The sequence below is a fragment of the Sturnira hondurensis genome, unplaced genomic scaffold (assembly GCF_014824575.4).
Source record: "Sturnira hondurensis isolate 20B ecotype Veracruz unplaced genomic scaffold, ASM1482457v3 Scaffold0022566, whole genome shotgun sequence".
NCBI classification, from domain to species: Eukaryota; Metazoa; Chordata; class Mammalia; order Chiroptera; family Phyllostomidae; genus Sturnira; species Sturnira hondurensis.
The window spans coordinates 9,564,640-9,590,163 of NW_028095197.1; the positions used below are offsets into that span (position 1 = coordinate 9,564,640).

The 25,524-nt window shown below is 42.4% G+C and overlaps 1 protein-coding gene across 2 annotated transcripts; it reads right to left on the minus strand.

Moving 5' to 3' along the window:
- On the minus strand, positions 1–21,272 carry XPA (XPA, DNA damage recognition and repair factor). Of its 2 annotated transcripts, none has more exons than XM_037035753.1 (6): positions 21,039–21,268; positions 15,568–15,678; positions 14,412–14,517; positions 11,743–11,908; positions 9,847–9,964; positions 1–2,389 (listed from the first exon to the last, which is right to left on the minus strand). In XM_037035753.1, the coding sequence occupies exons 1-6, from the start codon at positions 21,208–21,210 to the stop codon at positions 2,241–2,243; spliced, it is 822 nt and encodes a 273-aa protein (XP_036891648.1). In that variant the 5' UTR covers positions 21,211–21,268; the 3' UTR covers positions 1–2,240. The 2 variants fall into 2 exon arrangements, with proteins under 2 accessions (XP_036891648.1, XP_036891649.1); XM_037035754.1 differs by lacking the exon at positions 1–2,389 and adding an exon at positions 9,210–9,277 and having other exon boundaries at positions 21,039–21,272.
- Positions 21,273–25,524: the final 4,252 nt, after the last annotated feature.

A 25,524-nucleotide genomic window follows, 5' to 3' on the forward strand; every position in this document is an offset into this window, starting at 1 on the left:
TAGGTATCTTTTTTATTCTTGTTACAGCATAAGCATTTTCCTTATTAATATATGATCTCTGTGGCTTACCATACATTTGGTGGCCCTACAATCTATTCTACTCAACAGATGAGAATTCCTACGATTTTTAAATACGACACTATTTAAAATAAGTAATGTGTTATTTACAAGATTAAAGTTCCAGGTTCTTGGCTTAAAATATTCTTTTATTTATACTGTTCCTCCTCATATTGTAAACTTTGGCTAATTATACTTGATCCAAATTCTAGAGGAATTTCTAGGTTTTCACGTCCTTTCTCTTGGATCCTCTCTTCATAGTAATGGTTACTTCTAACTGTTCACTGACACGACCCTACTCCGTCCCAGTCTGGCAGCTAAGTACACGAAAAAACTGAACTAGAGACTGAATTTCAAGGAAATAAGAATGCAAGAGCAAACACTCAGCAGTTGATTTCCCCACTAATGAAGTGCACACGCGCGCGTGCACACACAAATGGCATGTCACTGTACATTACCTTGGTGGGGGTGGGGGGGCTTGATCTATTAAATGTACTGGTGCCATTTACTGTCCTTTTGTCAAAGTGAACACATGCTTTGTTTTCCCTGATTCTAAATCTCCCTTTCAGAAGTTACTCAGGATGCAGTTCCCATGAAGATAAGGTTGCTTTTCCTGGAAAAGTATTTAGTAGTGACTTGTGTAACTCAAAGAACTTGCCAGCCTGGGTGGAGCAGGCCTGCTGTCCCTGGTGTCTGGATACCAGGACCGTCTCACATTGACCGCGGCACAGGGTGGACAGAACTGTAGCTCACCAGACAAGCCTGTAACTGTACTGGCCTCGATGACAACACGTGCTCCTTAAAGAGTGGTTGTAACCTGCCAAGTTCTACGGATTCACAACATTTAATCCTCATAAGTTTTTAGAGAAATGAATTTTTATGCCCATCTGACAGATAAAAGCAGGCCCACGGAATAACTTACCCAAGGTCCACAGCTACTAAGTGGAATCTGAATGCGCGCAGGCCCCCCGCCTCCCCCATGTGGCCGTGCTGCCGTCCGCCGCCCGCCCCTGCCTCTGTCACCATCAAGCTGGCAGCTGTGTGTGTGTCCCAGGAAGATTAGCTGCCCATTCGGAATCAACACAAAAACACGTTAAACATTTCTATGTTGACTACTTATGTAGAGAAGAGTTAGTACGCATAGTCCCAAGCCTCTTTGGTTTGACTTGTTTTGACTTGTGCCTTTCTTTAAGCATAATCTCCAAGAACTGATTTAGAAAGAAAAATGAAAACGTATCAAATGCCTGTGTCTTCTATTTGTAGCAGTAGGGTAAAAGTTATATCAAAAAATAGCATGAAAATACCCAGTCTACCTTAACTTGAATTTGTTTTTGTCAGAAAAAATTGGATAAACTGTAATCACACATACTGGATGGAATCCTTTTGAGACCTCGGAGGGAGTTCGGACCAGCTAGATGTGACCCCGATGTCTGGGCTGACACCAGGCTGCAGGTGGGATGTGAAGCACAGCAGCAGGCTGTCTCCCCTCCCAGGATTAGGTTGGAACTCCTGTACGGCACTTAGTACAGTGCTTACCTGGCACCTGGTAGGTGCCCAATGTTAGAGAGTTGTGATAAACTTACTGTAATTACTGTTTTTCCATTTTAGTCCAGATCTGAAATGGGCTATCTAGCAGCTAATAGTAGGGCCTGTGAGTAAACCCTGCAGACAGAGAAAACACAGTCAGACTCCGGCAACTCATCATCGTTCATTCCTGTTGTTAGTCAGGATTTGTCCAGTGGTAGGGCCCTGACCTGGAGACAAATGGTCTCAAAGTCCTAACCCAGCCTCACGGGAGGGTCAGCCACCATCCCCACTGGGATAAGAGTCCAGTTCAACCAGCTTTGCCTTTACTAAGAGCTTGTTCTACCCAATCTAAGGTTTGCCTTGGTTTCTCATTTCTCAACCTCAGCATTCGCCTAACACTTCTGAACCACTGTGCTACTCAGCTCCCATCCCTGTCCCAGAAAACACAGTCACAGACCCAACGTTTTGCCCACAACCCGACCTGCCAAGCTTAGGTGAGACTTGCCCTGAGCCACAACATACATCCTTAGCACTGAGACATTATTTACGCAAGTGTTTATTCAGCTATAAAGACTTTTTGGTGAATTGTGAACCAGACCAATATAAATTTTCTTTATCTGAACTTAAAATTCTAAAACAGACCACTTAACTAAAAATCACATTTTCTCATACGTCAGTTCATGGCCACACACAGTACATATCTTCCGGTACATGTCATCTTCTAGGTTTTCTTCCGGTCCGTACTCATGTTGGTGAGTAACCATTTCCCTTTTCCATAAACTGCTTCTTACTGCTCGCCGTAATTCTAAAGAAAAACAAATCAACAAAAAACAGTTTTTCAATGGTGCTATTGAGCTGAAACCCATCAGGTATGCACATGTGTTTAAACCAAGTATGAGTTTACCTGAACTTCAACTGATCAAGCCTGACCACACAGGCTGGCCCGTGGAACCATTCATGCCATTGTCAGAGTGGCGTGAAATGGGAGACTCAGAAACGACGGGTGTAGGTTAGAGAGCAAAAAACAAGCTAAGAAGATGAGTAAAAACAGAACACAGCACAACTTAAGGGAGAGTGTGTCAGTTATATCAACTGTGAGAGTCAACGTCCACCAAGGAATCACATTATTTTCCTCCAGCCTTTATCATAGGAGGATAAGCAAGCATACAGGGCTGTGTACCAGGCACTGCTCTAAGCACTTTATATAAACTACATTTAACCCTCACAACCCTTGGAATAAGTACCACTAGCATCCCAGCTGTACAGGTGAGGACACGGAGGCACAGAGGTCGGATGACTGTGCCGTCGGTCAGATGGTCAAGCTCGGGTCCACGTTCTTAACCAGGGAGCCATGCTGCCTGCCTGTCGCCCCTCCAGGAGGAAAGCGCTGTCTGAGGAGATGACGTGCAAGCTTCAATGTGCACACCTCAAGACAGTTTTACCCAGATTCCAATCTTTATTCCTGTATCTTCTGAAGGATGCTGATTTTTCTAGACAGTTGAAATGTGCTGTCCTTTTATTATTTTCTCTTACTTCAGGACAGTTTCTGAATGAATGAATGGATATACTGACCAGAACTGTACAGGTGACGCATGGTTTCAGGTGACAGGCAGAGGTCTCCTGTCTGAGCCCTGGTACCTACTTTCCCAGCTCTGTTCCGAAGGTGCCCCGGCCACTCTTCCTTACTGCCCGAAGTCTGACCTCGTCCCAGTCACCGAGCTAGTAAGCTCTGCCCGATCTGAGCATTGTGTGAACTCAGGAAGAGAAAAGTATTAACACTAAAAATAACTCAAAAACAAAAATCTAGCTTACTAGCCATAATTGGTCATATCCTTAGTATTTACTAGATAGTTCTGGAAAAACGTGCTAGAAAGCAAGAAAATACTAAAAACCGGTGTTGGTCATTTTCTTGCCATTGTTTTCCTTCTTGGACAACGCAGCCCTACAGCCATTGTTAGGTGGAACAAGTAAAAAGCAGGCATCTGGGGTAAAGTAGGGGAGCCCAAGGAAGGTAGGGAGAGCTCCGCACAGAGGAGGCAGCAACAGCGGTGGGAAATGAGCTCCCTGCAGGGGCATCAGCTGACTAGGTTAAGGATAACGGGAATCCAGGTTTGCACTGTCAGGCAAGGTACAAATAAGGGAGAAGTGCAGGATAAACCCTAAAGTTGGGGGATCAATGCGGTTCATCAGTGTGAACTCCAGGTTTCTGTCAACATATATGGGCAAACAAAAATACAGTAGAGATACATGTGTTCTGCGGGCGGAGTAGAAAGGAGTGCTCGGTGACTGGTGAGGACATGTCAGAAGGGCAGGAGCCAGTACGAAGATACTCCCGTTGGCCCAACTCTGAGACAGTCAGCACCAAAATAATTAAGGACACAAATGAATCAGCAGCACTGAGAACACAGGAATTGGTGAATCCGTGCCAGTAACAAACAGATGGGGAAAGGGTGCTGTAGAATGCTGGCTGCTAGCTGATTCAATGCAGAGGGAGAGCTGGAGTTGGAATGTTTACGACCATCACACTTGAGACTGATTCCAGCAAAAACCATCTACGGACGGACGCTAGATTCTCAGGGAAGTGTTCAGGAGAAGCGTGATATCTGCAAGGTCTTACAGTGTTTCTCCCTTGTCAAGTAAAAGATATATCAATATCACCATTGAGGAGAGATGGACCTCATATGCCTCCTGATGTGATGCCCTGAGAAAGACACATCATTCATGTGCTACCCCTGAAATGTATAATCTGAATGTAACCCCTGGACAAATCAGAAAAGCCCCAATGGAAAACATTATTTCTAAAGTCAGGCCGGGAGAAGGGAAGAGACTTTTTAAAATTTCACTGTCATAAAAGACAAAGGCTGTGGAAATAATCAAGAATACCGAAGTTTAGAAAGACGTGCCTAAAGCCAATACTGACACCAGATGGGATCCTGTATGAGAATGAAGTCACACAGGACCTAACTGGGTAGCTAACAACGAGCATACAGACGACAGATTAGATAAAAATACCCAATTACACTTTGCTTCTGTAAGAGAACACTGCTATTCTTAGGAAAGGCTGCCGTATGTAGGGGTAAAGGGTGATGTACTGACCTGCTCTTAAAAGGTCCAGGGGAGAAAAGGTGTGTGTAGGTAGAGGAAGCAAATGCTGACGTAAACGACATCAAGTGTGAACAAAAGGTAAACCTGGGTAAAGGATATCAGTGTCCTTTGTACTAGTCTTGCAATTTCATGTGAGTTTGAAATTATTTACCAAAAAAAAAACCCAAAAAGGTAGGACCTAATTTGAAGGGGCTTCCACTGGCCAAACTGGGGACAATGAATATCAAATAAATGCTAGGAGTGGACGGTATCAGAGATTTGAGAAGAACAATCTATGAATCCAACTGGTACTAAAAATGCTCTTCTCCAAAAACAGACAAATACTAAAATTATAGAAAGAATAACAAATAGAAAATTACTGTTTATACCCACCCTAGCAGTACGTAATGACTGACTCAGGCAAGAAGCATCCCTGTGTGCTAAAACCACCGAGTAAAACTTGAGGAATAAGGTGTTCACATAGTGTCGAGTCCGGCAGGCGCTGCCTTAGCCGAGCCATCAAACAGTCTCACTCTCCCAGCGGAGAACTGGTGTGTGTCTCCTGATGCAGCGCACTCGACGACACAGTACCGGGAAGCGTTCCTCCCAAAAGTGTCCGCCCCACTCAAGTTATGAGAAAACAAGCTGCGAATAAAACCAAGTGAGGGACATTCTGCAAAACTGGGGGCCTGGACTCAGGAGAGGGGGCCTCTATCAGTTTGCATTACTGTTCTACGTCACAAGGAGACTGGGTGCTGTGACTTGGGTGTTTCCTAACAGGACAAGGAAGCCTCATTCCTCCTTCCTACCAAAGAACAGTTTTGGAGGGGAGTAGTGAGGCTAAAAAAAGCCATTCTCATTTGTGTGGTGCAACGTAAAAACTGTGAACCCTTTTAAATTCAGAAGTGTCAATGCCAGGAAGGTGAAAAGGCCGAGGAACTAAGACTACAGATGTGCACCATCCTTGAGTGGCCCCTGGGTCCACCACGAAAAGGCTGGTACAGGCATCAGAACAACTGGGGAGAGATACACTAGACAGTGGATGGCAGCATTGTACTGATGTTCAATTTATTAGGTGTGATCATGTTTTAGTTGTGCAGAAGAAAATGTCCTTGTTTTTAAGAGGTAACATGCTGATATATTAAATAAGAATCACAGTGTCTATAAGTAATTCTTAATAGTTCAGCAAAATAAATGTGTATGTGTGAATGAGAGAAAAAAGTACAGATGGCACACTCAAAATCAGGTGAAATAAAAATTTGTTTAAAGATCAATACATTTTTCTCATTACCTCATTTGAGCAACTTAAAGCTTTGGAAAGGGGAGGCTGATCACCTACTGAACACGGGAAGGGACAGGAAGGTCCGAGACTTGAGGAACGAGGGGAAAGACACAGGACTGGGAGCCTCGGAGGGGTCGGCGGGGACACGCTGCACGGCGCCAGACACCCGACTGAAGCTGGAAGGCAGCTGGTGTGCCGTGTTCCAGCCGCTCGGTCCCACGGGCTCCAAATTCCGCAGCACAAAGCTGTGGACTGACCACCTCAGCCGGAAGTTTATTAAAATGCACAAAATGTTCAGTCTTGCTACTGATGTCTTCAGGGGCTGCTTACACTTTTTACCCAAAGAAGTTTTTCCTAGAATCCTTGTTTCAGTGAAAAATTTAGGTTCTATCATTCTAAAACATGCATTTTATTTGGCTTATTGTCTTAATTTTGCAAAAGAGGCAGCCTGTATTCAAATAAGCTGAATGCTACTTGTGAGGTAAACTTAGGTAAAAAAAGAGAACTAGCTGAGGGAGACCAGAGGCTTTTAACACTCGGTGGGAAGGCAGGGAGTTTTGACATAGGTGCCCCTCGTTAACGAGAGAAAAAAATCACCAGGAAATGACGAAACAACCTACGAAGCTTTGATCTTATTTTGGCCTCCACACACTGAAGCAGAGTAACGGGAATCGAGTCCTTCGCTCTCCGAGAGAAGTGGGAGAACAGTCCTAAATTACATGTAACCACAGGCCCAATGTGGACACTGTCCCCCACATCAGTAGGGACTCCCAAATGAAATTTCCTTACCCACCTCTTTTGGGGGGAAAGTACACAGGACAAACAGTGAAGATTAATTTTTTTAGAAGGCTAAGCTCTACCAGTACTAAGAAAGCCGAGTATCACTTTAAAGAAAAGCCATTATCTCCTCCACCTAATTGTAGAAAAGAGGATGCGAACCCAAAATGTCCGAGTATTCAATGTCAAGGCCAAACTGCACTCTCTGAAATCTACTAAAACTGAGTAGCAGTGATGCCATCATTTCTGCCTCCGCCTCCTTCTTTCTTATCTTTCTTTTCACCTTATCTGTATTTACATATACTACTTATACTTTTAATTTTCTTCTGTAGAAGATCAATTCTCTCTCAAACTACTAAAGCAGATCATATTCTAAAAGCAGGGAAATGTGATCTCTTACCTTTCCATAAAGAAGGAAACCTTGTGTCAGCTTCTTTGTGGATCGTAATCAGAAGACCAAGAGAACCAGGTTCCAATGTCTTTTCAACTAAAGAACGTCTAGACTCGCTTCTATTCCTCTCTGTCCGGGGCCTTCTGAGCAGCCTGCACAGTAAGCTCCCCGCTTCTAACCTCTACAGTGTCTACTCCACGCTCGGCCCCTGTGGCCGAGTCGGGAGGACGGGCGCAGATCCACCGACCGCTGAAGCAAACTGACAAGGAGAGGCCACAATGAAAGAAGGCATCACGTTGACGCCTGCACACAAACACCAGAAGACAATGGAGGAATGTTCGTACAGCAGAGAGAACTTAGGTTTTCATGTGCAAAAGAAATGGAATACTCAGATTTGCAGGGACTTGGTAAACGCACGGCGCGCGTAACCACGTGGAAACATTTCCTCAAGAGTTGGGCTTCTTCCAAACAAGAAATGAACTAAATTAAAGAACTGGGCCTTAAGGGATCTAAGAAAATATTCAGGACAGATTCAAACTTCAAGGATCAGGAAAATCCATAGCAAGTTTATCCAGTGATTAATAGCAATTCAATATAATGAGAAAAACAGCCAGTTATATTTGAGTTTATTTTTACAAAATACTTATGAAAATTGTGTAAAGCTTAAAAGAAATGTTCTATTCATACTAATATTTACATTATATTACCTTAATAGGATTTTTACAGGGGAAAAAGCATAATAAAATGACATAGACGCCATAATCTTTTGTTAGTCAAATTATTAAAATTTAGCCAACCTTAGATGATGCCTTGACCAAACTATAGAAATAGTATCTGAGAAAAAAGCCCTCCTTTTCAAATATTCCTTTACTTTGCAGGTAAAACTTTCTAATTCTTTCATCCGTATGTTATTGTCTGCACTAAAATACCATCAGAAAGGGGTTTGTTTAAGGAGGCAGCGCAGAGAGAACTGAGGTGACTCAGGGACAGTGATCCCAGGCTAACACGTAAGTGGTTCATAAATACGCCCTCCTCTTTCATACCCCTTAAGATGCCTTTTGTTACTTTATCCTTCAAGGCTCTCCTTGATGTCGGAAGAGAGAAGGGGCTGGGGTAGAACATAGAAAAGATCAAGAGAAGTCTTTCCAAATCCTCTCAATTAGCCCTTGCAGGCACTTTGAAGACTGCGGTACAGCAGGGGTAATTTGGGGGAGATTCTTCAATGAAATGCTACAGGAAACTTCTCTGCACAGCCATAACTGTATGCTGGGACATTTTAAGTTAACTAATTTATACAGAGATGTATATAAGGATGTTTATAATGGGGTTATTTATACTGATACACTTACGGTAAACTTCATAAATGTCTGACAGTGCTTCCATTTTTATAAAATACATTTCTAACGTGTTTATGTACTGAAAAGAACTCGAAAGACAGACATGTTACTAACAGTTGCCTCGGGGTAGCAGCATCACGGGACAGTTCTTCATAGTTACCCGACTATTCTACACTGCGAATGAATTACTCCTGTAATGAAAATGGGGGTGGGGGCGGGTCCCCTCACAATAAGAAGAAACAAGGCAGCTTACTTTTTTTTTTTGCTTTTTTCTTTGTTTTTAAGACATCTGGGCTATCTTCATTCATCCTCCTACACCTCTTCTAAATTCTAAAAACATAAGCAAAATTATTTACTACGGCTAAGAGATTCATTTTAAATGGATTTAGTACATGTATTACCTAGAATACACACAAAACACGCCCTGTCTGTACACACTTTACACCACATGGGCCTCTACAAATGCTGTGTGAAGAACATGCCTGCTTTTTAAGGCTTTCTAGGGGTTCTGTGCTAGAGCAAAAAGTGCTCTTCGTTCTCTCGTGGCACCCTGTGTTCGTCACTATCACGGTACCTGTTACACTCCACTATGATTCTAAGTTTACCGGCCTTTCTCTTCTGAGAACTGTGACTCCAGCAGTTACGTTAACACAGTGGCTGACACATTAACTACTGGATTCACTGATGGAGGGAGGGATGGAGGGAGGGATGGAGGGATGGAGGGAGGGAGGGAGGGAGGGAGGGAGGGAGGGAGGGAGGGGCAGGGGAAGACTTATGCACATGTGCACAGACAGAGACAGATGGACGACAGAATGGACAGGCCTGTGGACAGAGGACTGAGTATTCCAACGCAGACTTTCAGTCCTGAAAGCCTGGCTCCAGGCCCAACACTCTAATAATTACGTAGCAGGTTGCTCTACCTCGCTAAGTTTTTCTTCATATATAAAATAAAAGTGATTAGACTGGCTGACATTAAAAGGTTCCTCCTAGCTGCTACGTTAGATGATAAGACTTAGCCACGATTTTTTTCATTTTAAGCAATTGCAGTGGATTGCTGGTGGGTGTCTCTGCCCTTTATAACCCTACTGGTCATATTTGAGACTGAGCTGATGCCAAATCTGTGACCAGAGATACAGCCCCAGATATAACAAGGTTCACACTGAGTGAGGGCCAACATGCTTTTTCAGAACCGCAATGCTGGGTGGTTTCGACTCAGAGCCTCAAACACCAACTACAAAGGGCAAACTCTTTTTCCTCCGATGTGTGTGTGACAAAACAGATTCCCACCTGATGGTGGGATGACATCACATCTCTAAACAGGAAGAATTCAGCGAAAGGCTTTTTGCAAAGCAGTAAACATAGTCATTTATGATATAAAAGTAGCCACTTACCTTTTACTTTTTTATCAAACTTCTTCTGTTTCATTTTTTCTCGGTTTTTCTGTCGAATTTCCTTCGCTTCTTCTAATGCTTCCTGACTACCCCAAACTTCTAGAGCCCTCTTCACAATCTGTAACACAGAATCCACATTTACATGAGTTGGGATTCAAAGTTGTAAATTATAAAGTTATAATTATTAAATCCGTAGGCACCAAAGAATGACCTAACTCAAGTACAATTTTACAAATACTCATTTGAAATTTTGGTAAAATACTCATTTAAAATATTTTAAATATTGGTAAAAAACAATTCTGTGAATATCTCTACCTAATCCTATGAGACCCTCAGCAAATGAGCTCTGGCTTCGATTATACTCATAACAGGCAAGCTGTCCTCTGACCGTATTTGTTTCTCTGACTCGTGCAGCGTTTTCACGGGAGTCAGCACACCCGTGGGCACAGCTGGGTCTGATGGGCTCTGGCAAGCTCACACCCAAGAATCTACTTACTAGTCACGGCAGATCCAAGTATGAGGCAATCTCCAAACACCTCCACCACAGGAATCAATCACTTCTACTCCTCCTCCTGAACCAGTCATAGTGTCCATCTACTTAACCAACTTCTGATCATTAGAACATGAATTTGTAAAACTTTGGTAACTGAATGACCTAAAAAGTCTTTATTCTAGTTTTAAAACTTTGGATTATATATATCTTTACTCTTTATAAAATTTATTTATATTTAGGAAAATAATATACACAGTAAGAATTATACTCATGATATCTCTCACAATATGTTAAGGGAACTAAAACATCAATTAGTATAGCCAAACTCAAATTTCTTAGCATAATAAAATAATACACTCTTATTTCAATAGTTCTAGAACATCCCATTTTCTACAATTTAATCCTCTTAAAATGCTGAATCACCAATGTGCTTAATAGCACTTTAATTCTGAGTCAAAAGTGGTTCAGAAGAATTGCACTCTTAATGTAAAGAAGTTTCGGAATACCTTAATAAATCTGTTGTATTTGCATTTTCCTATCTATGTACACACGGGTATGATACACAGCAGAAGGAGCATATAAGTCTAATGGCACTATCTCAGTGAGTATAAATAACACACCACGGGGTAAGGAGGCATTGGATCGGCTTGGTTTAATGAGCACTTTTTCATTTTTAATGGTACATAAGTTAGTGGTGAGTCTTCTCATTGATATAGTGTCCTATGTTTAATGAAATTCAGTATATGTTTGCTTTTACATGTGGCTTCTTAATTTTATTTAAAGATACTAGAATTCTGTATCCAAATCCCAAGTCAAATTGCTCTAAAGCAATGCCGCCCAATATTTTTTATATAATTGCACCAAAAAAATCACAGTCCTGGCACCACTCTTAGTAGATACGGGAGGCTGCCTGTGACTGAGGACGCCCAGCCTGGGCCCCGGCAGCCCCAGGGGCTCCGACTACTAGGCATCTCTGCAACACAGCAGGTGGGGAGGTCTGCAGGGACTTACTGGCGCTACGTGGACACCTGACAGGGTTTCAGACGAGTGTTTTTCCCAGGCAGAGTTAGATTTGAGGTGTTTGTGAAATGCCTAAATCTTTTTTTAAAGGTTGGGGGGAGGGCAGGAAAACAGGGTCTGACTCTTATTCCAAGCGTTTTTAGTCTCCCAACTGTACTGCCAATTACTCAATAGTAAGACATTTGCTCCAAAGCGCCGCACCAAAAAGCAAAGTAGGAAAGCACGTTACAGCCACTGAATGATGGTGACTCATGCGCAAAACAACAAAACGCCGAGGATCTGCTTGGCTCTCTGAGCAAAAACTAAGCTAATTACAACTACTTTCTTGTTCAAACGTCACCTGCCCAAAGGTAAAAAAATGACTAATATAACTTATTAGAAACCTGTAATTTTAAGTAGAGTTTCATATCACCCCATTGTGAATGATGAGGGTTCTTCTTCACAAGAAATTTAAGAGGTGGTTCTCTTTTTTCTAAATCACAGTCTTTCAGAAGGTATTCTTGTTTTGCTTCTGTTTTAGTTATAAGTTTGTGTTTATCATCAGCATCTCTGAAAAACAAGTTCATTATATAAGTTAGTTATTTAAAATAAACTACGTTTTCAAACAGCCCAACGCCCTTGAGGTGTGCACACCACAAGGAACATACCAAACACTCTTCCCCTGCAGCCCTCATGGTCAAACGAGCAGCATAAAAGTCCTAACAGGAAAATGCTTTATCCTCTACATACTCTGAGAAGCTATATTAGCAGCAAATCCACATCATTCAACATGTTAAGAGTTTTTTTCTACTTTATTAAAGTCTCTCTTTAATTTAAATTGTTGTTCAAGTCAGAGTCAGAGTTTTTTTCTACTTTATTAAAGTCTCTCTTTAATTTAAATTGTTGTTCAAGTCAGAGTCTCTCTTTTCCACAAAGGATTTGAAATGACTCACAAGAGTACAAGAAATATAAATGAGAACTAAGACTCAATAAGTAAGAAAATACAAGTTAAAGCATAAAGTCGGGATGAGCAGGATATAAGGAATATAAATATGCAAAGGCCAACTGTCTCAACATAGTTTACGGTTAACTCTGAGCTTTTCAAAGTCAAGGTAAAAATGGAGACATAGTCAATTACATAGTTCTCGTTCACTTGTTCTCTATCTACCTGTGAAGTACTGTTTGAGGCATAAGGAATACAGCAAAGAACAAAAAAAGCCTTGTTTTCATGCAAGTTACATTCCAGGAAAGCCAAAGACCAAGCAAACACAATGGCAGATAACAGTGCAGTGAAGGACTGTAAAGAGGGTGAAGGGACAGAGGTTTTCAGGTCGGGCAATCAGAGAAAGTCACTGATAAGGGGACATTTGAGCAGAGCCCTTAAGAAGTCAGAGAACATTCTGAATAGCTAGAGAAAGGGCATTCCTCGCAGACAGAAGAGCAAATGCAAAGACTCTAGGACAGGAAAGTGCTTTGCAACTGGACAGCAAGGGGCCGTTGTGCTTAAAGGAAGTGACGAGGAGTGACGAGGGGTAAAGGCAGAGATAAGCAGTGGCCTTATAATCAGTGATGAAGGCATTTTCATTCTAAATGGATGAGAAACCATTAGAGTTTTGAGTAAAACGCGAAATGGAGAAGACACTAACAGTGCAAAAGTCGGGGGCGGGGGGAGACCAGTTAAAAGATCACCACTGCGGTGGACCAGGCAAGGGCTGACGGTGGCCTAGCCCAAGGCAGTAGTGGGAGAGAGGATGACGGTGTGAACACAGAGACAAATGGTTTTGGAACTAAACATGGGATAGTAGAGAAACAGCCAGGGAATGAAGTTGGCCTTAACTGAAGTAACAAACACTGAAGAGGAGGCATACGTAGCTCAGGGAGGGGAGACTAAAGCTGGAAATACCTTTAGACTAAGTAATTTGAAAGTACCAACTAAAGGAGGGACAGGTAAACTGCACTGTACTAAAACTACAATCCTGGAAGATGCTGAAGGGAAACAGAATGGAGGACTGTGTTCCTAATTACGTTTCAATTTTTAAAGTACGTATATTTTTTAGACTACCTTACAACTTTTTCTAGACTGACATATCCACTGCTTTCATTTTCTCATGGAGATAAGGTTATATATGCTAATTCAGTTTCCAAAAGCTACCTACACTTTAAGGAGAATGACAATACTGTGGACCTTAACCACTCAGTGCGCATCACTGACACCAGGTGTCAGTGGGGACAGAGCTCATCATTCATCATTCCAGTGGGTGCCAGGACATTTCCAGTCACCCATGTGATCATGAAACCGGAAATATCTCCATGCTCTCTCTTCCAAAGAGTCTACTCAGCAAAAGTCATCAGTGATGCTGAAAAGGAGGTCCTCCAGGCAGGTGGAGAGTTGACCTAGCGCGGTAGGTACAAGTAGAGGGAAGAGGAAACAGAGAAGAAGGCCAAGTAAGATCCAAGACTGGATCTTCAGGTGGGAAAGATACGCTGAGGTAGACAGAGTACAGAACCATGTGAAGAAGGATTATTCTGCATTAATCTAAAAAGAGGACAAAGGCTAGGAGAAGAAAGAGAGTGATGGAGGAATGTGACTTTTCTTATCTATCCTCATCCTTGACTGTCAGGGGGAGAAAAAATGGAAAGAGGTGTTCTGAGAGAACCAAAGAGTGGCCAGAGGGGTCTCACTGTCCTCTCACTAACAGCCCCATCCTGTGACCAAGGCGTCAGCAGACACTGAGACAAGAAGCCACCAGGGACCCTTTGGGAAGGGCTAGGAATGTGCTACCACGAGGTGGTTAAAGCCCTGCCCCACGCCCCCGCCGGGCCAGCAGCAAGAATGACATGGTACCTGTGGCCGGACCGGGGGCGTTCCTGTCTATGTGACATATCATAACTTTGAAAAGCACGGGCTTCCTGTATTTCTTTGGCAAAACGGAAACCGCAGAAATGTTAGGAAATTCCCCAAATAATCAGTTGGCAAAAGAATATTAAATTCAAATGGATTGAACTGTTTTACCCTAAGCCTGTATGTAAACATTAAACTTCAGCAATTAAGAACATTGTCTGAAATAAGTACCTGCAGTTATCACAAGTTGGGAAATCAAAGTTGTTCATAAGATATGAATCCATAAATTCTCTATTGCATTCTTCACATATTGCATAGTCAAATTCCATAACAGGTCCTGAGAAAAAGATTAATCCTTTAAGTTTCCTGTGTTGTGACTGGAATGATCCATTTTCCTCTGCCAACGGAGAAAACTGCTTCCTCCTCATCTGTCTCAACCACTAGACTGCAAACTTCTTGAAGACAGAGACTGCATTTAGCAATACACCCTCAACAGCTGGCACAAAACCCCTCTAGGCAGAGTAAAGCTAGATACTGTCAAGGACTGCAAACACCTCGCTAAGGGTCCTTCCTTATCCTAACTCAAGTCTCGGCTTCTGAAAGCAACTGCACAGATGCACAGAACGGCACAGGATTGCTACCTGCCCTGATAAACCCACAGCGCTTCTGCCCTGCAGCTAAAACTGGGATGGGTTATGTTATACCACTGGCTATCAAATGTATGATCAAATAAAACTTTAACTTTTTCAAGGGGTGTGAAAATATCCTCACCCAGAGGATATATATGGCTATATATAAGTGATTTATCAAAATTTAACCTCAGATAATACAGTTATATTCTTTTTTCATGTGAGGTCTCATCTCATACTTTGTAAACTGATTTTTTCCTCCAAGCATAAAAGGATGCCCTAAATTTCATCTCTTGGGTTTTAGCCTCTCATTTCAGCCTATCAAGGGAATTTTGAGCGCTTATTCTATCAGTCAGTATACCGGCTGTCACTGCCCATTATAAAACAGCAGAGTGTCAGCCCTAGTTACAACAGGCCCGCAAACCACATTTCGTTCAGTGTCATTTCATTACGACATGGACGAAATGCCACAGGAACGTAACTGTCATTTACATCAGTCAGCCTACGGTAAAGCTGGCCTTGTTTTACATCATTTTGCTTAAGTGACAGACCAGCAGTGGCACTGAGTGAGGACTTCCTGACACAAAACACAAGTTACACTAGTCACCGCCAAATCTGTTTAATTTTTAACCTACTAGCAAAACTCAATTACTCTTATAAAGCTAACCTGCTCACTGCCTCACTATTTACCATCCATGTGCAAAGTCTCATGCATGATACCCAAAACTGCCAACCTATTTTCTGATAATAGACGTTACCTGGTTGATGAACAACTGTTCCAACTGTATGTTCTTTTTCTTCTTCTTCTTCCAGAATGAAGCCTCCTCCTGTGTCGATTATCTTTGGGGCTGCTTTTACGTTAGCCACACCTACAAAAAGTAGGCAAGAGTGGTCGACAATTGAACCAGGTAAGCCCGTATGTTCCCTCGTGCACAAACAGAAACTTTCTGTACACACGTATCAAACAAGACAAGGAATGTCCACTATTGCCACTTCTGTCCAACACGATACTAGATAAAGTTCCCAGCTAGTACAATATGACAAGAAAACTAAACTAGCCTAAAAGTTAGAAAGAAGTAAAACTGTCTTTATCAACAAATGATTTGATTATGTATGCAGAATGTCCACAGGAATCTACAATGAGAATTTAAAAATAACACCTAGGAAGAGATGTGTAAAAACTCTAAACTGAAACACCACTTAGAGAAATCAAAGACCTAAATAAGCAGAGAAATATACCATGTAACGGATTAGAAGCCTCAATATTGTAAAGATCTCAATTCTCCCCAAATTCATGTATTCAAGGCGATCCTGGTCAAAACCCCAGCAGCTGTGTGTGGGGGGCGTGGGGGGTTGAGGTGGGAGCTGACGAGCTAACTGTAAAAATGGAAGACTTTACCAGATTTAAAGATTTACTATAAAGCTTCAGTAATTAAGAGTTTGATAGTGACATGAAGACAAAGAAATCAATAAAACAGAAAAGAGGGCCCTGAAATAGACATACATGTATTTGGTCATTTAATTTATGGCAAAGGCTCTAAGGCAATTCAGTGGGGGAAAAACAATTTTTTCAATCAATGGCACTGGGATTTATGACAAAGGTGCCACTATGAAACAGTGAGGGGGGGGAAAAATAGTCTTTTCTATACATGAACTTTAAGCCTACCTCATACAAGCATACACAAAAATTGTTTAAATGGATTATAATCTTTTCTTCTAGAAGAAAACATAAAATAACTTCATAAACTTGAAGTACCAAAAATTCCTTAAATGTGACACAAAAGTACTAACCATAAGGTCTTGACTGAAATTCAGACCTTCTATCCATCAGAAGACCTTTAAAAGAGGGAAAACACAGGATGCAGACTGAGAGAAGCCGTCTGCAGTGTGTGTACCCGACGGACTCACATCCAGAATATGCAGTGAAGTCCTATAAGTTGGTAAAAGGCAAACAACCCAACTTTTTTTTAAAAAGGCAAAAGACCTGAATAGGGACTTCACAAATAAGGACGTCCAAACAGCCGTAAGCCCATGAGAAAGCCATCATCATCATCATCACCATCAGTCGTTGGGGAAAAAAACTATTTAAAACCATCATAAAACGTCACTACCAGAACACCCAACAAGGAAACAGTGGCCTTAAACAACACCTTAGCCCACCAGATGGACTTCATTGATATTTTCAGGACATTTCACCCATAAGCAGCAGAAGATACATTCTTTTCAAGTGCACCCAGCACATGGTCTAGAACAGACTACTTTAGACCACAATACAAGTCTCAATAAATTTAAAAGACTGAAATTATACCACACATCTGTGATCACAATGGTAGGAAACTGGAAATAAATTACAAGAAGAAAACTAAGAAACACACAAATACTGAGGCTAAATATCATGGTACTAAACAATGAATGAGTAAACAATGAGATCAAGGAAGAAATCAAAAGAGAACTTGAGACAAATAAAAATGAAAACACAACCACCACCAAATTTATGGGACACAACCAAAGCAGTTCTAAGAGAGAGATTAATAGCAATACAGACGAGAGCTTGGGAACCTCTGGGACAACTTTAACTGTTCCAACATCCAAATCATAGGGGTGCCAGGAGAAGAAGAGGAAGAGCAAGAAGTTGAAAACTTATTTGAAAAAATAATGAAGGGAAACTTCTCCATGTGGCAAAGGAAATAGACATGCAAGTCTAGGAAGCACAGAGAGTCCCAAAGAAGTTGGACCTAAGGAGGAACACATCAAGGCACATCATAATTAAGATTAAAGATAAGGAATCTTAAAAGCAGCAAGAGAAAAGGAGAGAATTACCTACAAAGGAGTGCCCATAAGACTACCAGCTGATTTATCAAAAGAAACCTTGCAGGCAAGAAGGGGCTGGAAAGAAGTATTCCAAGTCATGAAAGGCAAGGACCTACATCCAAGATTGCTCTTTCCAGCAAAGCTATCATTTAGAATGGAAGCGCAGATAAAGTGCTTCCCAAATAAGGATAAGTTCAAGGAGTTTATCATCACCAAGCCCTTATTATATGAAATGTTAAAGGGACTTATGCAAGAAAAAGAAGATCAAAATTATGAATAGTAAAATGACAACAAACACAACTATTAAGAACTGAACCTAAAAAAACAAAACAAAAAACAATAGCAAACTAAACAAACAACTAGAACAGGAACAGATCACATGGAGGGTTATTAACAGGGGCGGAGGGGTAGAATGGGGGAACAAGTATAGGGAATAAGCATAAATGGTAGGTACAAAATGGACAGGGGGAGGTTAAGAATAGTATGGGAAAAGGAGAAGCCAAAGAACTTACATGTACAACCCATGGACACGAACTAAGAGGGGTATGCTGGAGAAAGGGGGGGTGCAGGGCAGAGGGGGCAAAGGGGAGAAAAAATGGGACAACTGTAATAGCATAATCAATAAAATATACTTAAAAATTTTTAAATATAAAAAATAGCAATACACGCCTACATCAAGAAACAAAAATATCTAATAAACAATCTAACATTATACTTAAAGGAACTAGAAAGAGAACAAAGCCCAAAGTGAGCAGAAAAAAGGAAATAATAAAGATCAGTGAAAATAAGTCTAAAAAGACAAGATCAATGAAAGTAAGAGCTACTTCTTTGAAAAAATAAACAAAATTGATAAACCTTTAGCCAGACTCAAAAGAAGAGGGCCCAAATACATAAAATCACAAATAAAAGAGAAGTAACAACTGATACCACAGAAATACAAAGTATTATAAAGAAGTACTACAAACAATTACACACTAACAAGCTGGACAACCTGAAAGAAATGGATAAATTCCTAGAAACATAAAATCTTCCAAGGCTGAATCAGAAAGAAACAGTAAACATGAACATACGGATAACTGCTAACAAAATCAAATCAATAACAGAAAAAACTCACAACAAATAAAAGTGCTGGACCAGATGACTTTGCAGGTGAATTTTATGAACATTCAAAGAGAAACTGATACCTATCCTTCTCGAACTATTCCAAAAAATTGAAAAGGAGGGAAGGCTCCCGAACTCTTAAGGCCAGCATTACCCTAACACAAAACCAGACAAAGACACTACAAACAAAGCAAACTGCAGGCCAATATCCCTGTGAACATAAATGCAGAAGTCCTCAACCAAGTATCAGCAAACAAAATTCAGCAATATATTTCTGAATAGTAAAATGACAACAAACACAACCATTAACAACTGAACCTAAAACAGATCATACGCCGTGATCAAGTGGAATTTACCAGTGGGATGAAAGCTGAATATCTGTAAATGATACACCTCATAAACAGACTAAGGGATAAAAATCATATGGTCACATTAGCAGATGCAGAAAAAGCATTTCACAAAATCCAGCACCCATTTATGACAAAAATTATCAGCAAAGTGGGGATAACGGGAACATACGTCAACAAAATAAAGGTCTTGTATGATAAACCCATAGCTAACCTCATACTCAAAAGGTTTTCTTCATAATAGCCCCAAACTGCAAACAACTCCCCCGCAAAAATATAAAAACTCTGGTGTAATAATACAATGCTATTCGACATGTAAATGAACCAACTACCAACCCATGCAACAACGTGGATAAATCTCTCACACATTATGCTGAAAAGAAGCCAAGCACTATGATTCCAAGTAAATGAAGCTCAAAAAAAAAGGTACTACTACTAATCAAAATGGTCGGAACAGTCTGAGCACGGGTGGTTGACTAAGTGGTAATGGGGCACCTTGGACGGTTCTGGAAGTGTCTATACATTGATCACTTTGGTGTTTACATGAACATTTACATAGGTAAAATTCAGATGAGTGCATTTTACATATTAATGTATATATGTTGTAAATCATGCATTGAAAAGACAAATTTAATGGTATTATCTTAAGTCACTCTCCCTTTCTGGCCTTAATTTCTTTCTCTGGTAAATAAAGAGATGAGATCATAATAAACCTGTTTCTACTGTTAACAGTTCTTACACTATACTGCCTGTTCATCTCCCTATATCTCCCACGAGACTGTTTTTATCTCTCTAATCTGACAAATAGTTAAGCATTTCATGAATATCTACTGGATGGATAGAAACAGATAAGTGGACCAGAACATACAGATTTCATGAACAGTGCAGCCAATAATTGGAATGACCGTGAGTGCTGTGAGAATTAAGAAGAGGGGAAACTGGCCTTGACTGGGTAGGTCAGTTGTTTGAAGCATAGCCCATACACCACAAGGTTGCAGGTTCGATCCCCAGTCAGGGCACATATATAGGTTACAGATTTGATCCCTGGTCGGAGCACGTATGGGAGGCAATCGATCTATGTTTCTTTCTCACGTCGCAGCTAAGCCTTGCTGTTTCCCCAGGCCCTTAGCACCACCTCTTAGCTCCACATTCTAAGCAAGTTCCTCTCAGTCTTTCTCAAGGCACATGTCACCAAAAACGTGGAAATTGTACAGTACACTGAAATAGAGTAGTACAAATATTAAAACCACAGCACCTACCTAACTCCTGAACCCACTGTCAGATGACCTGAGTTCTAGTCCTGATCAGCCCGTGCACTTGCTGGGATGAACCTAAGCAAACCCCTTTCCTTTTCTGGTTGGTCCTCAATTACGACCTCATAAACACAGATTCTAAATCCTGCCCTAATTATTTCCCAGGTTAGCTCAGGGAATTATATTAGCTAGTTTGAAACATGTGAGGGCGGTAGCTAATGTCTGTTTGCTCTTTTTAGCGCTCTGCAGTAGCAAGCCCTACGCTAGATACGGCAAATTCTCTCAGTCCTGCTTTGAGGATGAGGGTGACTGACAGAGCAAGTGCAGATTACTGAAATGGGCTGTACAAGGTACCACCTCTGGTACCTGCGGAAGCCGCAGGAAAACAGAAACGGACAGCTGGGGCGCTGACTGCACTCGCCGGCACCTCCCGACGGCGAGGGCGGGCAGCTGCATTCCCAAGCTAAAGACCGCAGCTAGACAGCCCGGGCGCGACGAGGAAAGCCCGGGGCTCGGAGTCATCAGATGACCTGGGTTCTACCGCGGGGTTGTCCTGGGGTCTGTCTGGGACAGCTCGCTTCGACCAGACCTCAGCGGATTCCCTCCCGGGACAGCGGGAGGACGTGCGTGCAGACGCGAGGGGTCTGGACGCCAACGCGGGACCCGGCACCCGGTCCGCCAGGAGAGGGAAGGGGCAGGCGCCGCCAGGACCCAAACCTCCGGTAGCCGCAACAGCCGTGGCCGGGTAGGGCCGGGCCGCCAGCCGGGCCTGGCGCAGCATCAGCGCCCGCTGCCGCTTCCGCTCGATGCTCGCTCGCACGGAGGCGGGCAGCTCCGCCGGCTGTTCTGAAGTCGCCGGCTCCGGGGACACTTCCTCGACCGCCGCCATCTCCAATTTTGGAGAACCTTGTCTCTAGCCCTGCGCACGCACAGGTGACACCCAAAACGCCACGGAGAAGGAGCGCGCCTGCGCGACTTGAGGAGGCCAGGGCGGAAGGGAGGGGCGATGGGCCGGCTGTGCACTTCCAGCGGCCGGAAGTACCTGCCAGCTTGTAAACCCGCAGGAAAAACGGTACCGAGGTCGTTTTTCAGGACTTGGTCTTCTTTAAAATAATAGTTACGTGCTCGCTTCGGCACATATACTAAAATAATAGTTGCCCTTGGTGGTTTAGAATAGGGGCTTTGGAGTCAGACCTAGGTTAAGTCATAGCTCTCACACCCGCTGTGTGATCTTGAACAAGTTACTTAACCTAAGTTCCGTTTCTTAAGTAGTATAATAAGGATAATTACAAAACCACTTCCTGAGTTGTTGGAAAAATTAGATGTAAAGACTTTCGACACAATTCCTGGCACAAAGAAAATGGCCCGAAATGATGACAGCTGGTAGTAGTACTCTCAACTGGAGAGGCTGAGATAATTGGTCTGACTTTATCTCAGACAGAGCCTTAGATTGGAAATGAGACACCTGGGCTCAAATGCTCACTTGCTGTGTGATCGCAGGCAAATGCGGCGCCTGGTAGCAAGGCTGCTATGCATGAACTTCACTATCTTTTCCATGGAATATTCCTTCAGTGTGGATAAGCTGCCGCCAGGGAGACATTGAGTTTGAATTGCGGCTGAATCATGATTCCCCAAAAGTATGGTAAATGAACACAAGTAACATTGCATGCTTTTCCAGAAATGCATGCTTTTTTATTACAAATAAAACTGAATTGAAACCAGAAAATATTAAATTCTAATTACATATACTATTTAGGACTAGATTTTTGAACAGTCTAACATAGGTGAAGTTTCCCACTAATATTCAATGGTTAAGTTTTGAGAAGCACAACCTAGTAGTCCTAATCTATTGCTTATACATATATTGTGCTTAAGCTGGAGAACCTTATATAGAGTGGATAAACGTTCAGATCTACTGGTTCACTTGGACATACAGACGTCAAGCCATTCCTGTTGTCCTTCCCCTCACACCCCTTGTTCTTCCTGTCTATTGATCTTGTCCAGGTGATAAAAGCTCAAAGTCCTTGTAACACCAAAAGCACAAGTGACAAAATAAAAGATTAAATAAACTAGATAAATTGAAAACTTCTGCATTATATAACACTACCAAGAAAGTTAAAATGGCAGAATGGCAGAAAATATTTGCAAATCATATATCTGAAAAGGGTCTAGTATCTAGAATATATAAAGGACTCTTACAACCCAATAAAAAGGCAAATAACCCAGTTTTCAAATGAGCAAAGGGCTTAAGTAGACATTTTTCTTTTTTTCTTTTAGATATATTTATTCATTTTTAGAGAGGGGGGAAGGGAAAGAGAAAGAGAGGGAGAAACACCAACGTGTGGAAGACACATCTATCAGTTGCCTCTCACACGCCCCAAACCGAGGACCTGGTGGCAACCTAGGCCTGTGCCTGACAGGGAATTAAACCAGCAATCTTTCAGCTTGCTGACCGTGCCCAATCCACTGAGCCACACCAGTCAGGACTTAAGTAGACATTTTTCTAAAGGAGATACACAAATGGTCAATGAGCTCATGAATAGATATTCATCATTAGTTAGTAGGGAAATGCAAATTAAAAGCACAATGACATACCACTTCACCCCCAATAAGGTGAGTAGAACTAAGAAATAAAACAGAATATAGTAAGTTGACAAATTTGGAGAAATTGGAACCCTCATGCATTGCTGGTAGGAATGTAAAATGATGCTGCTGTAGAAAACAGCTTGGCTATTCTTCAAAAAGTTAAACATAGAAATACCATCTGCGTCAGACATTCCACTCCTAGGCATATACCCAAAAGAACTGAAAACAAGTTCAAACAAAAAACTGCACACAAATGTTCATAGAGCAGCACTGTTCACAATAACCAAAAGCTTGAAACTACCCAAATAACTATCAAATGGTGAATGGATGAACAAAATGTGGTATATCCACACAAAAAAATATTATTCAGCCATAAAAGGAAGAAAGTCCTGATACATGCTAAAACATGGATAAACATTGAGAACATTACACATCCCTTTCATATGAAATACGTGACTAAGCAAACTCATAGTGACGGAAAGCAGATCAGTGGTTCCCAGGGGCTATGGGAAGAGGAGTCTGGGGAACCACCACTAAATAAGTGTGGGATTTCCTTTCAGAGTAATCAAGATATTCTGGAACTAGACAGTAGTGATAGTTGCACAACACTGTGAGTGTACTACATGTAACTAATAGTAAATTTGACTTTATAATAAAGTTTTAAAACCACTCCAATTGTGAATGGGCTCAGGCATTTAATGGAAGCTAATGAACCAGGCCAGGTGTGGGACCTGGGCAAACTGGAGTGCGAGGGCACCTCTCAAAGGGGCCAACCACTACACAGCTCCCAGGGGGAGCTGTCGAGGCGGACTTGGGCCCATTGGTGCCAGATTGCCAATGCTTCGAGAAAAGTAACTGCTTCTCAAACTTTGGTGTACGTATGAGTCACCTGGCAATCCTGTTAAAACGCAGATTCTGATTCAGTAGGTCTTTGGGAGAACCTTAAGAATGTGCATTGTTAACAAGCTCCCAGGTGAGATCACTCTGAATAGTAAGGGTCCCATTCACCAGTTCTCAAACTTGGCAGCACATTGCAAGTATCTGGGGAGTTGGAATAACACATACTTAGGCTCTCCCCATAGAGATTCTGGCATCATTGGCCCCCGGATGGCATCTGGGCATTGGGATCTTTTGCAAAGCACCCTCCCTACCTCCACCCCCCCAACACCTAGATAGATCTAATGGGCAGCAAACTTTGAGAGCCAGAACCCTAAATGACCCTTCTAGACTCTACACAGCTCTAAGCATCTCCAAGGCTATGCAATGTTTCTAAAGAACAAGCTAACAGTTCCCCCCTAAGGTAGCCTGTGGAGAATCATTAGCCCCTAGAGCCTCCTCCCCAACAAAGCCCTTGGAGCTTGAATAGCACAGATGTGGCACAGGCCCTGGGATTCTGTAACCCTTGCCGACTGTTTTGGTCTCCTCTTACAGGTCACTCCCTCTCCTTTGGCTTCCTGATCTTTGTTAGCAAGTTTCGAGTAACTGGGTCTGAATTGTTAGCTGACGCCTCAACCAAGCTAAAACGAGTCTCCTCCTTTAGAGAAGGAAGAGGAGTACATGCCTGGATCCGTGCATCTCACACGGTGATGGGGGCTCCAGGGCTTGCCCAGAGCACGGCAGCGTGAGTCATCACAAAAGGAAAGCAGGCAAGGAGAATAGACCCGTGCGTGTATTCTTGCCTCTCCCCATTCAGTCTGAGGGAGAACCTGTGACTACATCTTCCAGCTTTGTACTTCTCTCATCTCCCTGACCAACTGTGATCCTGGCTGAAAGAGGGGTAATTAACGAAGCACAGAAAGAATGGAAAGTCCTAACCCAAGCCTGAAAAAGAGCAGGTAGGTAAGAATGGAAGCCAGGAAGGGGGGTGAGGAACTTGGCGGTGTTACCTGACATGGCCTCCTCTCTAAGAGCATCACTGGGATTACTCACGCCAAGATGACAGGACGTGAGCATATTTGTCTTTATTGTCTAGTCAATAGTACGTGTGTGGCTTTCTGTTTTCTTTTTATTTCCCAGGAGTCCCTGGAGCTTTGCCCCTTAATGTGGTCACTTTGAACATCATTGGCATCCCTTCCCAATAGGAGAACATCTGGTGGGAAGGAGCACGCTGAGGGGAAACTGTCTGGGACGAGGCTGCAGGAACACGGAAATTGGGCTGATCCTGGTGACTTCTGTGGCACTGACTTATTTAGTGACCCAGGAAACATAGTCTCTTTGCTGCGACAGACCTGGCCAACACTCCTGGAGAAACTTCGATTTCAACCTCCCTGAGCCAGAAGACGAAGAGGCTGAGGCAAAAACATCGTATTGGAAATCTGATCAATAAAATATCTGTGTGCCTACAAAACGGTTTAAGAAACATCTTAAAGATTCACACAAATTTTCTTCCCAAAAGCACTAAGTGGGAGGATCCAGATGAAGATGGGGCCAGGGGGGAAAAAAAGACTGTCAGCACTGGGAGCCAAAATCTTTTGTCACTTGTGTACCTTCCCTACTCTGCACTCCCCAGAGCCTGAATACAGCCCAGCGGAACTTGCTTTTCATTGCCTCTTCCAGGAAGCCTGTCCTGAATCCCCCCTCTGGCTGCCTGTGCACTTCGTATGCTGCTGCAGTGGCA

Excerpts from the sequence above, each read along its gene's own strand:
- XPA (XM_037035753.1), bottom strand. The coding sequence starts at position 21,210 with ATGGCGGCGGTCGAGGAAGTGTCCCCGGAGCCGGCGACTTCAGAACAG. Across the intron at positions 15,679-21,038 it reads GGCTGTTGCGGCTACCGGAG|GTGTGGCTAACGTAAAAGCA; the intron begins GTTTGGGTCCTG and ends TACTTTTTGTAG. Across the intron at positions 9,965-11,742 it reads AACTCTACTTAAAATTACAG|ATTGTGAAGAGGGCTCTAGA; the intron begins GTTTCTAATAAG and ends TCTGTGTTACAG.